Genomic DNA, 20,468 nt, shown 5'->3' on the forward strand with positions numbered 1-20,468 from the left:
ATGATGCCTATGCAGGTGTCATGAGGCACAAGTGGATATACGAGATGCCGGTGTCAGCATCCTGATTATATTTAATTTGCAGTTGCAGCTAAGTGACCCTTGTATTCTGTGAAAAGGCTTTCTTGCATATTCCCTGGTTATAAACGATCAGGGTGAAAAAGAACAAGTATAATGATGTTGTGACTGCATGAGGAGGAATGGGCGGGGGGGTGGGGTAGTATGTGTGAGTAAATTTTGACGCAGCTCGAAGGGATTTCTCCCCGTCCTCTCCTTATATGCAAAGGGGGACGGAGAGGGGGGGTCGCCGATTAAATGAAGCGGCCTTGCTGTGGATGTGCTGTGTCTTGCGACACTGCTTCTGACCCAGGGCGGTGGGCAGGGTGCAGGGATGACCCGTCATCCAGGAGGTGCTCAGATGAGAGGAAGGGTGGGAGGGGTGTGGAGGGTATTTAGGGATGAAATGGGTGGGAGTGTTTTTATGCCTTTCCCTTTTTGGCTACCTCCCTTGGAAGGGGGAAAAAGCCTTGGTATATGTATGTATGTATTGTGACACATCATTATACACCTGGCAACCTAATGCACACACAAATATTCAACTCGTATTGAAGTGGTTAAGGAGTGATTGTGCCTACAACACTATGGAGCAGGCTTCAAATACAAGGGAGGCAGAAAAGTGAAATCTAAATGATCTGTTTGAGAATTATGCTGGGGTTACAGGGAAGGACAAAATGAATCAAGCCATCTGTTGACATGACCCAAAATTATCTCTTCTTTTCTCCTCTCAATGTCCTCAAGCAGATTTCATGAGAGGTGGGGGAGTCACAATGTAATGAAGAAATACATATACCAATGGCTTTTTCCCCCTTACAAGGGAGGTAGCCATTTCATCCCCACATACTTCACTCCCATTCACCTCCCACTTCTCTTGGCTCCTCCTGGATGCCCTGCATCTTACCCACTGCCCTGGGTCAGAAGCAAGGTAACAAGACACAGGACATCCACAGCAAGGCCGCTACATTCAAGTGGTGACACCCCCTCTCCTAAACCAATCTCTCCCTAATCCAATTTCAAACTATTGTGCCCTACTATATATGTGCTGTGTATCACTACATTGCCTCTGACCTGTGCAGTGGGCAGGGGTCAGAGATGACCTTTAAACCACAAGGCATTAGGGTGTGGGATGGGTGGAGGATGGATATAGGATGGTTGTATAATCTGACTTTGTCACCCCTTATCAGGGTGAATGGGCCACTTAGTGTATGTATGAAACTTAGTCAACAATTATTATTTTCATATTTCTATAGTTGTTATCTAACATTTGACTTAAAAATAAATCATATATGGCAATGCTCATCAAGGCAAATTGTATCAATAGTTGAGAATCAACTTCACAGTAATCATCCAATCACTTTTAACCACTTACTTAAAATCCAAGCCACATACATCAATCGCCCTCTCAAACAGCTGGCGCACAAACTCTTCATTGTCGGTGTACTGTTCCATGACAAAGGTGAGATAGTGCAGCCACAGGTCAACACTGAGGCTCACACCTCTTATACCCTGCTCAAACACCTGTTATCAACAAAGAAAGCAACAAATCTCAAATTAGTACTGCAGACACCAGGATGCGACACACTGGTCATGGTTATCAGGTGCCATAAGGTTAAGGGATGGGGTCAACAGCTCTCCTCATTTAGGTCCTGCATGCACAAAGAGGCACACACAATAAATATGACTTTTATGTGTGACAAAGGGTTCAGAAGAAAAAAATAACTCCCCCCAGTGACCAAGGTGGAGCATGTTGCTTCAGCTCCCAATGAACCCTAACCATTACTTGGGTAAGCAAAACCAACACCCTCAGCCGGGGTCTTTCCGTGGGACCAATGAAGTGGTACTATGGATAAACACAAAGGCAGCAGTGCGAGCAGTGACCACATGGAGTCGTAGCTGTTATGTTCCCCAGACAGGAGGCTGGCACCACATAACCATGCAGGGAAAGTATTGTATAGCAATTCACAGGGTTGTAGCACTTTGTTCATCAGCGAGGCCTTCCACACGAGAAAGGATGAGGGGCTGCCATGACACCAGACCAGTGTGAAGCTAACGACATCAAACCCTTTCATCTCATTTCAGATGAATTTCCAATTTTTCCCAATTATTCACTTGAACTCCTGCTATTTTCAGTATCAAAACTAAACACTCAGTAACAAGTTTGCCTTCAGCAAGGTTTAATTTTCAACCTTTGACCCTACTTCGTGTAACACAATCAACCTGAGAACTGTCGCATATGCAACTTGCACTAGTCTGGTAGTCATGTCCACCCGTACCACCCCAAACAAGTGTTGGACTTGGATGGCTGGTATGTGAGGGAGTACCTACTGTTGTCACTTAGGGCGCTGTTCACTAGCCTGGGCGCCGGCACCAAGGTGACAGAGTCCTCCTGCTGCTCATTTGATGACGGTAAGAGTGAACCATGTGCACCAAAACCTCACACAGTGCAATACATCAAGGCTTCACCAAAGCTTCCAGTATTACCAATTTTACAAACTTTGCACTATCTCCATATCATTACCAACAAGCATCATCATATATATTATATAATTATAAGAATATATAGACACATCTCATACAGACATTCATCAAGTTAAGCCCAAGGAATGTCACAAAAATATAACAATCTATATACACAAAACCCTATAGCAACCATAAAAAAAGGATAATATACCATTTAGGGAAGAAAATTTAGTCCTGCAAGAAATACTTAAAACCCTGAAATGGAATGTTTATTGAATTAATAAATTTGTATTTAATAAGTATCCCATCATCTATCCCAGCAGCATAATTCTGACATGAAGTCATATCCCACTATCCCACCAGCAAGCATGCATGTGGCACCTTACACCACTTTTTTTCTTTTTTTTTCATCTTGGGCCTCTACTCACCTTCCACCTGTCTATATATAGGGAGAACAAAATTAACATATTCACATCTTTTGTTCTCAACAAACCATCAAAGAGCACTGGACCCTTACCTGCATTGTGGTTTCATGTGTCCCTTTGCGTTTTTCCAGGTCAGCATATTTCTTCCAGTATCCGTAGCAGTATGGGTAGCGGCTGAAGAAGGATGCATACGCCTCCCGTCCCGACTCCAAGTCACTCTGCGACAATAAATCCTTCTCAGGTGTAATTCTAAGCAATCTAGATTTCAAGGCAGCAATCAAACTTAAAATATTAAACATAAATGTTAAAATAAACAATACATATGCATATATATATATATATATATCACAAAGCCCTCTCCTTCATATAAAAGGTGGATGGCAAATTCAAAACATATAACCACCCTATACCCATCCCACACCCATGAAAAACCCATGTTGTCCCTTCTACAGGGTCTAACAGATAAATCCGTACAGCTTCTTATCACATGTTTTAAGATTAATATCTCGGGTTATAATAAACAGAGAGTTATGAAATTTTTCGTATATTTAGAAAAGGCAATAAGAACAATGATTTCATTCAATGTAACCACCTTCAGCTGTTATGACGCTTTCAACGCGTTTACGAAACTTGGATACAGCGTTGATGATCTCAGACTTTGATAATGAACCCACAGCCTTCTTGATGTCTGTCTTCAGGGTTGTTATACTCCTGTGTGGCTTGTCACATGCCTTGGCCTCAATTCGCGCCCAAAAATAATAATCTAAAGGGTTTAGGTCTGGCGAATTTGAGGGTCACAACTCTTTGTTCCAGAACTGCACATTTGACCCTTCGAGAAGGTTGGTGGTCCTCTTCGCTGTGTGGGCTGGAGCCGAGTCTTGTTGGAAGACAAACTGGTTGCCACTAGCCTTATCTTTCATCCAGGGTATTATTTTCTCTTCTAGAACTTTGCAATAGACAACGGCATTGACTTTCTCCTTGTTGTTGAAGAAGTGAGTGAAGACGTCCCCCTCTTTTGACAACACACAGAGCACCATGACACTTGCTGGTTTCTTCGTCGTTGTCTTGTGTTGAACCTCTGAGGATGAGGAGGCTATCCAGCGATCATTCCGCTTATTGAAAGTCGCATCAACCGTGAAAATCTTCTCGTCGGAAAAAAACTTGATGACTGAGCCATTCGACTTCATCTAGTTCAACAGCTTTTGGCACCTGGTCAAGCGGATTTCTTTCATTTTTCGTGTCAAAAGATGTCTTTTTCCTTGTGAGAATGAGGTTAATCCCAACTTCTTTAATGCTCTGTGAATTGTCATTGTGCTGACACCTCTCTTCTTTGCCAATGTCGATAATGGTAAGGCTGGATTTGCATTGACACTTCTCGAGACCAGCTAAAAAGCGAGGTGTTAGAATTCTGCCCCTTCTGGGCTTGTGAGCAGCTCGTTGGTCTTTGCCGGTCTCATCAAAACGTTTACAAACATCGTAAACAGTTTGTCTGGAGTATTTTAGCATCCTTATTATGGCGCTAGGAGTGTGACCCGCGCGACGAAGTTCGCATATGGCTGAACATTTGGCTTGTTCCATTGCATAATGTTTATTGCACCGGTGCTAGTATACAACTGGCTAAATTATTAGACAAATGGAAGTATCTGGAAACAATCAGAATTGCCATATGTTACTTTTTAAGTGCTTAAAACCTCTTCAAAGTTTGTACGGATTTATCTGTTAGACCCTGTATCTTAGGTCCTTGAAGATGAAGTCACCCCCATCCCCTGATTTAATGGAATGTACAAGCAGAACTAACATGTTTACAATGTTGTAAAAACCATGAGAAAATAAGAGATGATGACTGTGGATTGAAACCAAATGGTCTGTGGCAGACTTGTTCCAAATATAGGAATGTTTACTGTCCTTGGATTAATAACAGACAAACCTGTCCCACAATTTTTCCCCAATGATTGAACACAAAACAACCTACTTTCTACTATCCTCCTAAATCTCTCCTTAACCACTTGTATCATTCCATTTCTTAGGCAAATTGTCCCTAAGGTTAAAATCACTATTACATACATATATATACCAAGGCGTTTTCCCCCTTATAAGGGAGGTAGCCATAAAAGGAAAAGGCATAAAATCATTCCCACCCATTCCATCCCTGAATACACTCCACCCTCCCTCTTATCTTAGCACCTCCTGGATGACGGGTCATCCCTGCACCCTGTCCACTGCCCTGGGTCAGAAGCAGTGTCGCAAGACACAGCACATCCACAGCAAGGCCGCTTCATTAAATTGGTGACCCCCCCCCTCTCCGTCCCCCCATGCATAAAAGGAGAAGACGGGGAGAAATCCCTTCGGGCTGCGTCAAATTTTGCTCACACATACTACCTCACCCCAATCCCCCCGTCCATTCCACCTCATGCAATCACATCATCATCCATATACAACCATTTTCCATTCACCCCTGTCTTCTGTCCTCTCCCGTCCTTCCTCAACAGACATTCCCCTCTTCCCCAAAGCCCCCTTTACCCCATCCATCCACCTCATCCTAGGGTGTCCCCTCATGTTCACTCCCTCCACATCTGCCTTCCATACCTCTTTTACTAGTCTTTCTTCACTCATTCTTTCCATGTGTCCAAACCATCCTAATACTCTTTCATCAACCCTATCTCCCAACTCCCTTTCCACCCCCGTTCTCCTCCTCACCTCCTCATTTCTCACTCTATCTAGCCTAGTAACCCACATCATACTTCTCAGACACCTCATCTCAAACACATGCAAACTCCTTCTCTCATGTTCCATGTTTCTGCTCCATACAGTGCTGTTGGCACAATCACTCCTTCATACAGTCTCCTCTTAGCATCCATTCCCAAATGTCTATTCCTCATTACACTCTTCAATCCACCAAGGCATTTATTCGCTTCTCTCAATCTACATTCTACCTCCACCTTCACTCCACCTTTTCCTGCCACATTTGCACCCAAGTATTTAAAACTATCCACTTCCTCCAGTCGCTCTCCCTTAATGCTCACTTCCAGTCTACTGCCACTTTCACCCCTTGTACATCTCATCACCTTACTTTTACCCACATTTATCTTTAGCTTTCTTCTATCACATACTCTCCCAAACTCTGTCACCAACTTCCTCAGTCCCTCCTCCGATCCTGCCACAAGCACATTGTTGTCAGCAAACAACAGCTGGCTCACCTCCCACTTTTCTCCATTTTCTTTAACCATCTCCAATCCCTGACCCACTACCCTTGCATTTACCTCTTGCACTACCCCATCCATGTATAAGTTGAACAGCCAGGGCGACATAACACATCCTTGACGAAGTCCCACCTTTACCTCAAACCACTCACTCTCTCCATTTCTAATCCTGATACAAGCTCTACTACTCTCATAAAAACTCTTGACAGCTCCTAGAAGCTTTCCTCCTATCCCATATATCTGCATAACCTCCCACAGTGCCTATCTGTCTACCCTATCATAAGCCTTTTCCAGATCCATAAAAGCCCAAAAAACATCCTTCCCCTTTCCTATAGCTTTCTCACATATTTGTCTTACCACAAAGATCTGATCCACACAACCTCTACCCGTCCTAAATCCACACTGTTCCTCACCAATTACTCCCTCTGTTCCTCTCACTATTAGCAATGAAATATAAATACAATTTCCCAATACTTACAACTTGGTCAATATGCTGCAGCAGAAGAGTCCATGCTTGAAAGTCATTAGGGTTTTCATTGACATTGTTCCACAGTTTCTCCACTTCATTGTTCCGTTTTTTTGCAGATGGTTCATCCTCAGATGGTGAGGTACAGCTGGCTGGCCTCTTTAGACTTCCACTGTTTTCCTCAGAATCTGAGAACTCCTGCAATTTCAAGAACTAACCTTAGTTTCCATTTCATTTAAAAACAATAATAAATCATGTTACAGACTAGGACTAGACTTTCAATTTATAAAGAATTTGAGATTAGGCTTATGTGCAAAAATCCCTTTTCACTCCTTCATTCTTGGCCCCATTTCTCACTCTATCCATCCTCATAGCCCCATCATCTAAAATATGTTGAGGCTTTTCCCTTCATTCTCCTTTAAATTGCAACTCTACTCCATACAGTGTCACATGCACACTCGCTATTCTTTGCATTCATCAATACCTATTTCTCATGTTTATAAATCCAAGATATTTACTTTCTTCTCTTACCACATAATTTGAGCTACTCCAACACCTGCATTCCTTCCTATATATGACCATATATTCATTTAGTTCTTTACTTCCTCTAGCTTCTCACTTAAAACATCTCCAATTGGCACCCTCTCACATTGTACATCTCACCACCTTACTTCTACCCCACATTTACTTTCTACTCTAATGTGCCCTCCAAACTGACATTGCTTTAATCCCTCCTGACTGTTAGAAATGCAGGGTAATCCACAAGCAACTGGTTTACTCTTGCTTCCTTCCACATTCACTCACAATCTCTATCCATATACATGTTGAACAAAGGTGATATTACACAACATTGGTGCACCCCACCTTCACTCCAAATCATTCACTCTCCATTTCTACCTTCACTGCACTCAATGCCATATTTTCTATGTTTCTTCTTACCTGAGAAACTGCCTCCTCCACTTCATATGCAACAGGAACTGTGTCCTCTGCTACCTCAGGTTCCAAGATACCATCCATGGTATTCTCATCCATCTTCATTTCCCCCATGTCTTGTGGCATAGGAATGTTCATTTCACCAGAGTCACCATCTGGCAGGGGAACACTGTCCGAGTCTTCCATCACCTGAAAACAAATAACACTGTCTGAGTATTCCATCACTTGCAAATAAATAATTAATTGTGTAGAAGAACAAAAATACCATTGTACAACTACACAATTCTAAGCATCACCTTAAATTCATTTGCTTCATTCTAATGGATCGTTCTAAATATTACATATAAATAAATCAATCCATTTCCCCAGCTCTCTTTCAAGAGACATGCAGCCCTCAGGAAACAAGCCACAGCCACCAGTTCAGCCTAGTCACTCTGTCAGGAGATTACTGTTGTCTAGAGTGAGTGAGGGACTGTGTAGCATAAAGTGCTCAGAGTCTTAAGGGTACTAATTACCATGTTTTTGTTTTATCTATTATTTCAATGAAATTTGTTAATCACAAAATCACCACAAATGAATAATAATAAATCCAAAGTTTATGGCAAAATACAAAAGAAATTTAATAATGTTAACTGCTCAACTTTAAAAGTTTGGTAATGTAGGTTGTAGACTGACAATTATTCAACGCATCCTGTAAAATAATCCACATAGCAAGAAAATACATTTGATCAACTGAGCAATAACTGTGGTGTAGAAGTTGAAAAATAACTGCATCTTGTGATTGCAATCAAGTTGTGTTCAAACCACTGGCAAGAGCTTCAGATCACAGATTAGAAGTCACAAGATAAAAAACCAGTGGAAGAAATCACAGACTAGAAGTCATAAGATCAAAAACCAGTGGAAGAGACCTTTCAAAACATGCTCATTGGAAGTAAGGAAAGGCAGCCTCTGAATCAGCTTTGTCCAAAATGGCTTGATAAAGATACAGAAAAGCAGTGCAAAATTCAAGTATTCCAGACCTCCCTAATATCAGTTACATAATAACCCAGAGATTTGAAAGTCACACACACACACAAAATAAATAAATAAATACATACATAAATATCACCAAGGCTTTTTCCCCATTACAAGGGAGCTAGCCAAAAAGAAAAAGGCATAAAACCATTCCCACCCATTCCATCCCTAAATACACTTATCTTAGCACCTCCTGGATGACAGGTCATCCCTGCACCTTGTCCACTGCCCTGGGTCAGAGGCAGTGTCGCAAGACACAGCACATCCATAGCAAGGCCGCTTCATATAAATAATAATAATAAATGAATAAATAAAATAATAGTCTAGAGTTTATTCCCAACTAGTTTTGCAGGTCTTTCTTCAAAGGAATGGTGTACAAAGTGGGCTGTGGCCATTTATACATGAGGGAGACCTCACTACCTCCCCGCATTACCTGAGTTGGTAACAAATGTGGGTATCATCGAGTGACATTCATTATAATTAACCAACATTAGCAACGTACTAATAACAACAATGCTAAAAGTAACAGCAATAAAAATGTTGATAAAAATTATGATAATGATAATATAAAATGATAACAATAACAATGATGACAATGATTAATAACAACGATGACAATGATTAAAAATAACAATGACAATGATTAATAACAATAATAACAGGTAATGATAATGATGATAATTATAATAATGATAATAAATGTGGTGAAAAGAACAGTAATAATAATGGAGGATATGTGACTTGATAGCATGTGAAATAAAATAGAAATATGTTAGAATGGTATATGAATAATTGATAAGGTAAATGGAAGAAAAATTGATAGGGTTAGTAAAAGTGATGAAGTTGGGGACATGATAGTACCTACTTAGATGTCAGGAAGACCTCTTGTTTGCATTTTTGTAACTGGCAATGTAAAGGGATTAAATTATTTTCAGTTGTTTCTTGTATAGACCTTTGGCTAGAATAGTGGTTCCCTTCCAGTTTCATAGGTGTCCATCTGTGTCAATGTGATTAACTAGAGCGAAACAGAGGTACACCTGCCAAACTGGGAGGGAACCACTATTCTAGCCAAAAGTCTACACAAGAAACAACTGAAAATAATTGAATCCCTTTACATTGCCAATTACAAAAACACAAACAAGAGGACTGGGGACTCAAAATAGACAAAATCCACCTCAACACTTGCCCTCCAAAAATGGCTTCTCAGTCTTCCTGACTAAGTAGATACTTTCACATCCTAACTTTGTCACTTTTACTTACCCTTTCCATTTTCTTCCACTTTATTATCGATTATCCACATACCATGCTACCATATTTCTATTTCATATGCTATCAAGTCATGCATCCTCCATTCTCTTTTCACTACATTTATTATTTTTTCATTATCATCTTGTTACATTATTATAGTATCATTACTATTATTTTTATTATATCATTATTGTTATTATCATGGTTTTTATAAATATTATTGTTATTGTTGTTACTACTATTATTATTGTTAGCAGTCATACATTGCTATTGTTAGTTATAATAAATTTTGTCATTCAATAATGTCCACACTTGTCACAAACTCTGGCAATGCAGGGAGGTAGTGAGGTCTCCCTCATGTATAAATGGCCACAGCCCACTTTGTACACCATTCCTTTGAAAAACCATGCCTGCAAAACTAGTCAAGAATAAACTCAGGTAAGACTCCTGGGTTTCCTACTCCCACTAATGTCAACCTGTCAGAATGTCTCAATATACAAATAAATAAAATAAACATAACAAGATTGGCAAGCACAGGTTTTGGTGAGTACAACATTCTAATCATATTCTACAAACAGTTCTTACAAACCACTTTACTACGTAGCATGACTCCCAACAATCAAATATACATAGATGCCCCACAATCTCCAGACCACAGTGTGTTAATAATAACAGTAATACTAGGGTACGCTAAAACTATCTCAAAGGAACATCTACACACCGAAACAAAAATCCTCCCCATAGAACACATGAAAATGATAGCCACACAGTTCTATGCAAGATCCCAAACTCCCATATATCCATCCCATTACATAAAAGCTGACCACATCTGGAAGAAAAAAGCATACTACTCAAACAATTACTTGCACCACACAATACATTCATACAAAACACATACACAAACATCACCACAAGCACTCCAAGACCATCCACCAAACTCTACAAACTTACTTTCCAAGTCATCAGTCCTACTGAGAAATCACTTCTACAAGCAACAGACAGTCTAGGGAATGACAACAACAACAACAGTACATCTGCATTCAGGCAATCATTCAACTCTAAAACAAAGCCAACACAGTGAAAACCTAACATTGGTTACAAATGAGGCAACTGTGTCAGGCAGGCAAGATGCCAGTGCCTCAATTTTTTATTTCTAAGAGTGCCCTGTTTGGTCAAACAATGGACAGCAATAACTCATAGGTTTTTGTGTCTTTGCCTGTCTGGTACAGTGCTTCAATTTGTCCCCAACACAAGTAGAACATTGAAGACATCAAACACCATTTCACATTGTTCTAGTCTAGCCTTACCCAGACAACAATCCAATATCTTTTCTATGTACATCTTGTGGGCCAATCCAGTGGCTGATGCCAGTTACTTAGGGGCCATGGGTCTCCTGCAAGACCTGGGGCAACAGACTGATTGATCCTGATAAATCTAAAGTTCAAGTATGCATGAAATTCCCAAGGTTCAAAATGGCAGCATTCAAGAAAACTATTCTATAATCACTTGTGCAATATCCACACCTACCTGATGAGTGTACAGATGCGTACAGATGCCGAGGTCCTCCATGAAGGTTATCTCACGCTCTACTGACGCTATTGTAGCAATCAAAAATGCTTTATTTGAACTGTATATATAAAAGTACAAATGTGATTGGCTGAAATGGACGAGACAATGAATATTCAAATGTAATTCTTTAAATCAAAAGAAAGTTCACTATGTAACACAATGACATCACATGCTATCAGCCAATCAGCTTGTAGTGGGGATTGTGAGTGGGATTAATGAAATACACATGAGCATGCAAGACAACATGTGGAACATCTGACATGAATTCATTCCATTCCAATAATTGAGTAACTCAAATTCATCTCCAAAACAGCTCATTTGCAACAATTTGTGTACAGGAAATGCATTAAAACATGTAGACCTACGTAAAAAGCATAAAATAAATGTAAAGAATGAAACTACATATGGTTGTAATAGCATAAAATAATAATACATAATATTATAAATTAATTAAAAAGCCTACACTACAACAAATTTTATGATACCCTTTATGATTGTTAGGTGAAGCAAATGTTAGTCCAAGGGAACTTCAATTTTGTCAGGACAATAACTTCCCAGAGGTCAGTGACAACATTTGGACAAGCAAGACTTGTATGAGAAGGAAAAATCCTTCAAAAATTTAATTTGATCCTCAAGACTGAGGGTACTATGGAAGAAATCAGTTATTTGGCACCACCGAGATGAAGTAAACATCTCAGCTCTGCTTCAAGGCAGAATATACCATCAATTCAAACTGATAAAACTGGACAATATTCAACTATCACAATGTAGATCTGGGGATGTAAGCACCATTTACCAGTGCTGAATGGGAAAACATTCTGTGATAGTTCTGTTGTGAGAAAGAGGATGATATTCATACCAGAATATAACAGAATTGCCAATATACAGACGGAAAAGGAAGTGAACACTCCCAATTGGATGGACACCCAAGGATACTGATAAACAAGGAAAGAGGAACATGGAAAGGGTAAGAGCCCGAAATATGGCACCAAGGCATGAAAAGTATAACACAATAGGAAACTGTTACTAGAGAGACAAAGTATAAAGTTGCAATGGACTCAACAACTAATGAAACTTCTGGTCCTGTGTTGGATTGAAAATTACTATCATAGACAAAATTTTAAATATCAAGACAGCATGGCCACCTCACAGATGAAAACTGAAAATGCACAGGTGATGAATTTAAAAGTATGTTTATGAGAAGACAGTGTTGGGGAAACAACTCCAGACACTGGTTGAAGGGTCATTACAACTGGACATCAAGATAACTAAGGAGGAATTAAAATGACAGCTAAACAACCTCAATATTAACAAGGAATTGGGTCCAAGCAGTGTTGCCAGCAGCATTCAGTGTTCAGATATCTTATGTGACCCACTCCATGACATCTTCAGATATTCTCTAAGGATCAGCACTATCACAAACAAATGAAAGATGTCAAACATTTCATTCATCTTTTAGAAAGGCATCAAGATCAATTCTCTAAATTATAGACCAGTATCTCTGACAAGCAGTCTCCAAGGTGCTAGAAGGGATAATTTGTGATGAAATAGTCTGATATCTTCCTGAGCATGACTCATCACCATCCACATGGATTCAAGGATACTAGTTGCATTACAAATATATTGTACTACCACAATAATCTTGTAAATGGTGTAGACAGTGGAAAATATATAGATTCCTTTGATTGCAAAAAATCAGTAGGATTTCCCAGAAGCCTGAGCACTAAACTCAACACAGTAAAGAGTAAAATGAAAGGATGAATTCAAATTTTTCTTACAAAAAGGAGGGTCTCCCTCAAATTGGCTACAAGTATTGAGCGGAGTTCCACAAGGATCAATATGACCTGTCCTGTTCCTTGTTTATACCAACTATCTAGTTCCCAATATGGAATCAACAACCATTTTGTGATGTAAAAATATATAGAACAAATGAGATAGAGGCAGATGTCAGCTTTCAAGACATGAAGAGTAAGGCAGTAAGTCAGTCTGTTGCTTATGTCTCTCCTGCAGGAGACACATGGTTCCCAGGTAACTGGCAATGGCCACCAGGCAGGCCTGTAAGTCAGTAAGGGAAGAAATATGTTACTGTCTATGAACCATTACTTTGGAGCACTGTAGTGTGAGGTGTTCTGTATCTTCTCATGGTGGCTGTTAATGGTTATCTGAAGGCTCCAGGTCTTCAGAAAGAGAAATCAGGGGCAATGGATTGATTGACTGATTGATTGTGGGGTGATTGCACAGTTAGAATCTGTGGCTAGAACTATTCAGTGTTAGTACTCTTTTAACACTGAATGTCCTGAATGCAAATATGCCAGTGTGCATATTTGACTTCTCTTGAGTGGCCTGTCATGGTGGGCTCCTTTAGTGATCCAAATGTGAATATGTTGTGTGGTATGGGTGGAAGGCTGAGAAGCAAGTTATTTCATTCATAGTTGTCTGGAGTGAGCAATACTATAGTCCTCCAGGGTGAGGCCAATGCTCTAATTTGTTCAAGTGTGCTTGGGTCAACTTGGCTACAATTCTGCTTTCTCTATGCTGGACCAAAATTGTCAATTCATCTTCACAAGAGAACACATTGGTGCTCAATTCTGCTTTTGAGAAAGAGAGACCACTTGTGAAATTGAATAGTCCCAAGGGAGGATTCCAATTTGTTCCTGAAGTTGGAATGTTTTGGTTTAACCCTTGAGGTGCCAATATTCCCCAGTGGCACCATCTTCCTACTATATAGTTGACCACCTTCTATTGCTACTATGAATGTATCTCAATGCCCTTGTACAGCATGTATCAAGGGACCATGTCAAATGCCTTGAATTTGAGACATAAGGAAATCATGACTGGAGCAAGAAATGGGTATTTCTTTCAGACAAATATAAGATAATGAACATAAAAAAACAATAATCAACAAGCTATGTCCAATTCTGGATAATGATGTGCAGTGCTGATCTCCATACACAAAAAGGAATATTGGGATACCCAAATTCTAATTAATTGTGGTCTCAAGTGGAAAACCCATTACTGACATATGTCCTTGGACACTCCCACAAACCTCTTTTGAAGAAAACTTAGACTGCTGCCTGTGTTATATTACTGTGGGACTATTTATGTCACCCACAGAAAGTGGTAGGGAAAGAACACTTGCTGTCAGCTCTCATTTGTTAAAGAATTTTAAAAGTTGATAAATATCTTCAACCCAATTGACCACAAGTCAGCTCCTTAGGGCTGCACCTCCTAATAGAGGGTTGCTGGATTTGAAAATGGTCAGCTTTGCTCTCAACCTAGTAGGACACTTATTGATCCAATTAAAATTTTAGGGAGAGTACAACACTGAGCAATAAAGTTAGTTCTGAATTCACAAAGGTTCCCTTAAAAAGAAAGATGTTGATGCCTTTGTCTAAAAACACTCGGTGATCAGCAGAATATAAGAAAATAAGAATGAAACAAGTTCATGCATGGTCTTCAGGATGATCACAGTAGAATACCTAATTCTTCCAGCTTAGCACAACCAATCTACAGGGTCATTCTCACATAATAAAGCCAAACTACTGGAGAACAACTATTAAAGGAAGGTGGTCTGTAATACAGGTAAATGACAAGTGAAATGTTCTCCTTTAAGTGGTAGTCTAAGCCCCAACAACAGCCAATTTCCACACAAGTTATATTTAACAGGTTGGCAATTAGTACATTCATGGCCGAGTATATGGGTATCACTGAAGAGCTCTAACTTTTCCATTATTCATTCATAAGTGATGTGTTCATGTGGGTTAGGCGACTTGCATGCGAGAAAGTTAAACAATACCAACTCGTTTACATCACTATCCATATATTGGTTTCGTGGTTCTATTCTCTAGGGGCATTACTACACATACACAAAAGGTTCTAGAATGACTTCTATAGAATGAAGAACGTGAACTACTTATGTAAGGAAACTATACGTCCTTTTGTTTATGATACGTCGCGTACCCCTAGTGAGGTTGGACAGCAACAACAAAAGCGGAAGACATTCAGGTCCTTACCTGAAGAATGGGGCAAATCTAATATTTTACACAAAGGTAAGTTTCCCAATTAGTTGCACGCATATTACTATTACTTATCCTGCTTGGGGAAAATCTGAAATAATTTCTACGAACCGAAGATAATCATGTTTAGCTAGCTGTAAATAAGCAAATGTGTTTCCCTTATGTGGATATAACAACAACTAAATGAACAAGCATTGTTAATTTCCCATGTCAGAGTACCTATCTTTTTCAAATTCTATACCATGTCTAGTTTATTCTCTTCCACATGCATTATGCTAATACAAGGATATATTCGGTAGGTTTAACTGTAACACTTACGATAATAATACACGCTTTGGAGATCGGTGCTCACGTCAACTTATGGTCGTTTGCAAATGGCGTCTGAAGTTGTTTTAAGGAATGCGAGTAGTTCTTTAAAATACAAATTAATACATTTAACTACATAGTAATTATCACATGCAAATCCATAATTTACTTATGTTTTTTAATGTATATTCATCATATGAATATCGTAAATCACAGAATATGCAGTAGAATAATGATTTGAAGTAAAACGAAAATATGGAAGGTTCTAGGAAACACTTTTAATATGTACTCCTTCACACACCAATTGTCATATAATATCTTACATTTTGCAGACGAAATTTATCACCAAACCTTACCTGACTAAGAATAACTGCTTCTTTTAGTGTTATGTTAATTTGAGATGAGAGGGAGACAGAACAAAGAAGAAAAATATGTGCAGATAATTCCCACTCCTTCGATACAAGAATGCCCTTTACAGTTGTATTCTTTCGAATGTCAATTTAACATAACAGCAGTATGACAAAGAGCTAAATAATTGTTTTGATAGTCGTATAAAGCCAGTGGTGATTCTTCATGTGATCTGTTGTTTTTTCTTGTTTCTGTATGAACAAAAGACTTAGCATTGCATGGGGCATAGATCTTTTCTTTTCTCTGATATCTTGCATGCTGGCACGTCCACTTGTTTGATTTTTCACCCTCTTTGAATCATAATTGAAGGTATTAGATTCTTTATTTTTCTTATAAAGTCCTATATCAACTACTCTTAACATTGGAGACGAGTTTCATTTTCTTAGGATGGGGGTGTAGTACGCTTGGGCCTGCCATCCATAATGCAGATCATTTTATGGAAAAGTTTCCTACTTTGTCCTGCGTGTTCACTCCACCTCCGAGGCCCCCACCTCCTCAGCTCATCCCTCCAACAGGTTTACAATAACGGCCTACAGCAATCGAGGTGCTTGTAAGGCTCTCATAGCCAGGCCATGCAAGCAATGCCCCCCATCCTTGCGAGCTCAGAAAACCAGGCAAACAAGGGTAGCCTTCGAATTGGTTGCACAGACTGTTCCCTCTCCCTCTGAAGTGTCGTCGCGCTCCAGGTGACACTCCCTCTTTCGGTATATCCTTCACCAACTTGAAGGACGAGGGACGCCATCTGGCCCTCTCTTTCAGACTAACGGAGTAGGTAACCATCTACGAGCATCCTGAGGATAATACCGATTTCATGGAGGACCATTTCACTTCAGCGGTGACGGCTACGCCGAAATCAAATGTAGAACCAGAGGTCGTAATGACTTCTGGTACTATTTATCTATGTACCAAGGGCCTCTTCCCTCTTATAAGGAAAGTAACCAGTCAAGGCATGCACCCATTCCACTTCCATCCATCACTCATTTGTTTCCCTCTCCTCTTAGCTTCTTGTGGATGAAGGGTCATCCCTGCCTAATACCCACTGCCCGGGTTAGAAGAAATGCAGTAAGACACAGCATATCCGTAGCAGGACCAGCCACTTTATTTACACGGCGACCTTCCCTCCTTTAGTACTACAATGGTGAAATAAAAAGGCACGGTCACTGGGTCAACGAGCTTCGCCGGACCCTCAGGAGTCATCAAACACCGTAGAGCCTCGCCAGTTTTCGGGACACGGTTGAGATGGCAAGGGAGACGGTTCACCGAGAACGTGAGAACTGGCAATACTGGTGCGCCGGGTCTGGGACTTATACTTCACCCATCGGACTCTGGAGACCGTCGCAATGTCTCACTGTCCTCCACAAGTAAGGTACCAGAAGCCTCTACAGGAAGCCAACTGCCTGGTAGTCAAGTTTACTGGGCGGACTCAGACAGCAATTCTGTCTTTGCCAGTGCAGTAGGAACAGGAGAGATGGTGATGTTCCTGGAAACAGGCGATCATAGAGGCGACTACAGTACCTGGCTAAACAGATCCCTACGCCATCCCGCGCTTTTACTCAAGAAGAACGCGCGGAGTTCAATAAAACGTCTGATACAGCTCCAGACCGCGATCGCACGGACTCATTCCACGGTTTCCCACTTGGTGGTTGATGGAGTAAAGTCTTTCCTCCACCTTAACACATAGATTATGCCACATGTTCCACGTGGGATGGAGTATACAACGCTGGTGGCAAAATGGGCAAAGGATTGGAGCCACGCCTGAGGGAACACAGAGCGGACTTCTCACACCACACGACACACAATGCGATGGTGGCTCATGCAGTCATCGCGGGACACCTATTAGACTAGGGGCGACCTGATTTGCTGGTTTAAGACATGGACAAAAGGACAGGAAAGTTCACCTGTGTGCTAGGTAGCATACTGGACATTAGCCTTACCTGGACTCCTCAGGAAAAGAGGGCTAAGTCCCCGCCCACCCTGTGCCCCATGACCATGGCGGTGTTAGTGGCGCTGTTGCAAATCGAGGTTTACAACACAGCAAGTGCACTGCTGATCTGTTTTGAACCGACTCAATTTGATGGGCATGGAGATGTCGCCAGTGCCACCTTAGCCTTTCCCGAGAGAGGATATATGCGTCGCGTTCTCCTTCATGGGCACTTCTGGTAGCCCCTTTGAGTGGACGAGAAGCCACACCCAATATTTTACAGTTATTGAAGCAGCATCCCTGCATATGGAATATCAAGAGCAAGAAATAAAAAATGGGGAAGATAAGGAGTGTGAACTTTGATGATATGAGGATAGATTTGTTACTTATTCTGAACCGTAACACTAAAAATGAGAGTTTTTAGTTTAGGTTATGTGCGGTTGTGCTATTCTCCACCGCAGGCCCCGGAAAAAAGCGCTACTGACGCTACTGTTAACTTGCGGTACTTGTTTATGGGGTTTAAAGTAATCAGAATGATAGGAGGTATCCAATGATATAGGTAAGAATTGTATCTAGGAGGCTGGCAAACAACTTTACATTTACCAAATTTTCCTTAAAAATAAAGAGCGACCTCTGAAACCACCGCAAACTTGTGTTGAACCCTGCGGTATTTTGAACCTTTTGATAGTTGTTGTTTGTGTGGCTTGTCATCGACTCGATCCCGAGGACTAGCGCCAAGTACAATCGACGTTTGGTGGGTAGTGTTGGAGCTTTGAGGCATTTCAGTCTGCCAAGCGCAGCCTTAGCCCTCGTTCCCTGTATACGGTAATGTATAGTCCAGGTTAGAGCTATTAAACCTCCCCTGCTTGCTTGCTTGCTGGCTGGGGAGGAAGAGGCATGGCCGGGGGTGGCTGGGTGGCTGGGTGGCTGGTTAAGCAGAGAGGCGTGGTATTTCACTGGGATGTGTGTGTTATCTTAAGAGGGGTGTTCGTGATTGTTCTGTTGTTTTGTTGCAGTAGAAGTATACAGCTTTACAGTATATTTCGACGAATTAGTCTTGATGCGCCACTGTATATTCCATGCGTGTGCCCCGTCGAGTATGTTCTGCTTTACGCGTAAAACTTTCTACAGTGTTTTGTGTTTGCTAATGTGATTAGTGTCGTTCGCATACGAGAGACCGGTTGCGTGATCTAGTATATCATTCGTATATGGATTCCAGAGTGGCGGCAAGGACAGAACTCTGAGGCACTCTAGCCTTAGGTACAGGAGGTTTACCATTCTACTCTCAATTAAGGGCCGGCCCAAGCCATTTTGGGGCCCGAAGCGGGATTGGTTTGGAAGGCCCCTGATTGTCACCTCTCCCAGTGCTTAACTATGAATTGTGCTTGATCATTTCATACACTATAAATGCATCACTAACACGCCCACCCAATATAATTTATAGCATTCAGTTACATATACCGGTGTCATACTGGATATTCTTTTTTTTTCAATCATAGAGGAGTAGCAAATTCACAATGTGCTTTAGTATTGTGTGCACTTTAAATTTTCAGCGACTTATTGTATGGCACATTGAACTTGAATTTGTCACAGAACAGATCAATAGCCAAGACATGGCATTTAAAACAAAAGTTGACTAGCTTAATTGCATATATTTTGAAAAAATTGAGCGTCTGTAGTCTACAAACAAAAATTTCCTACTACAAACAAAAACGGTAAATTTTTAGTTGTGCACACCTGCGCGAGATAATAGAAAAATTAATTATTAATTTTGTAAGTTATAATAGATCAACGTAATATGCATTTTTCTTGACGGAAATCAATAAAAAAAAAAAGTTAAAACCTATTTACTAACGAACGAAGTCGCGGCAGTTGAATGATACCCCATGTTTGTTTTGATAGATGGCAAGGTCGAAGAAATGAAAGGATGATAAGTTAGTTTATTCTAACCTACCTACGTAACTTAACCAATATTTAGTATTTCGGTACCTCAAATTCTAGAGATCATCCGGGTTGTCGTCGTCACGGATGCTGACGGCCTGGATTATATAATTATTATTGTACCTCGGGCAATTAACATACGACGGCAGAACCCCGTGTTCTCTCATAAAATCCAAAGAAGCTCTATTGTCTTTGTAACAGCGCTTATTAACGTCACCTGGAGTTGGAGAATACCTGGTCCACAACGTGAAAGCCACCGTCTGATAGTGACTGGACTGGCATGGCGTCTGGACAATAACCTAGCGGCTTCGTTCGTTAATAAATTTGCTTGTAGCAATTTTTTTTATTTCTGCCAAGAAAATCGCATATTACGTTCATGTATTATAATTTACAAAATTAATATTTAGTTTTCTAATGATATATCGCGTAAGTGTGCACAACTAAAACAATACTATAAAACTATCATAGATGTATTTTAGTACATAAAAAGAAGTTGTAGAAATAAAT

General features: G+C 40.4%; 1 protein-coding gene across 7 annotated transcripts in view; it reads right to left on the bottom strand.

The window, feature by feature from the left end:
• The window catches only part of LOC143038071 (pre-mRNA-processing factor 39-like), a 31,340-nt gene extending 11,082 nt beyond the window's left edge, over positions 1-20,258 (bottom strand). For 2 of the 7 annotated variants that reach the window (XM_076206977.1, XM_076206976.1), the window contains exons 1-6: positions 20,179-20,258; positions 11,328-11,457; positions 7,545-7,727; positions 6,618-6,803; positions 3,032-3,172; positions 1,424-1,572 (exon numbers count right to left, since the gene is read on the bottom strand). In XM_076206977.1, the coding sequence (XP_076063092.1) occupies positions 1,424-1,572; positions 3,032-3,172; positions 6,618-6,803; positions 7,545-7,727; positions 11,328-11,457; positions 20,179-20,243 (854 nt within the window). In that variant the 5' untranslated portion in view covers positions 20,244-20,258. Of the gene's footprint in view, positions 1-1,423; positions 1,573-3,031; positions 3,173-6,617; positions 6,804-7,544; positions 7,728-11,327; positions 11,458-15,703; positions 15,790-20,178 lie in introns of those variants that run through there. The other 5 variants (XM_076206978.1, XM_076206981.1, XM_076206979.1 and 2 more) reach the window with 5 other exon arrangements.
• Between the last annotated feature and the right edge of the window lie 210 nt (positions 20,259-20,468).

The sequence above is a fragment of the Oratosquilla oratoria genome, chromosome 23 (genome assembly GCF_046742065.1).
Source record: "Oratosquilla oratoria isolate Oo_2021 chromosome 23, ASM4674206v1, whole genome shotgun sequence".
Lineage (NCBI taxonomy): Eukaryota > Metazoa > Arthropoda > Malacostraca > Stomatopoda > Squillidae > Oratosquilla > Oratosquilla oratoria.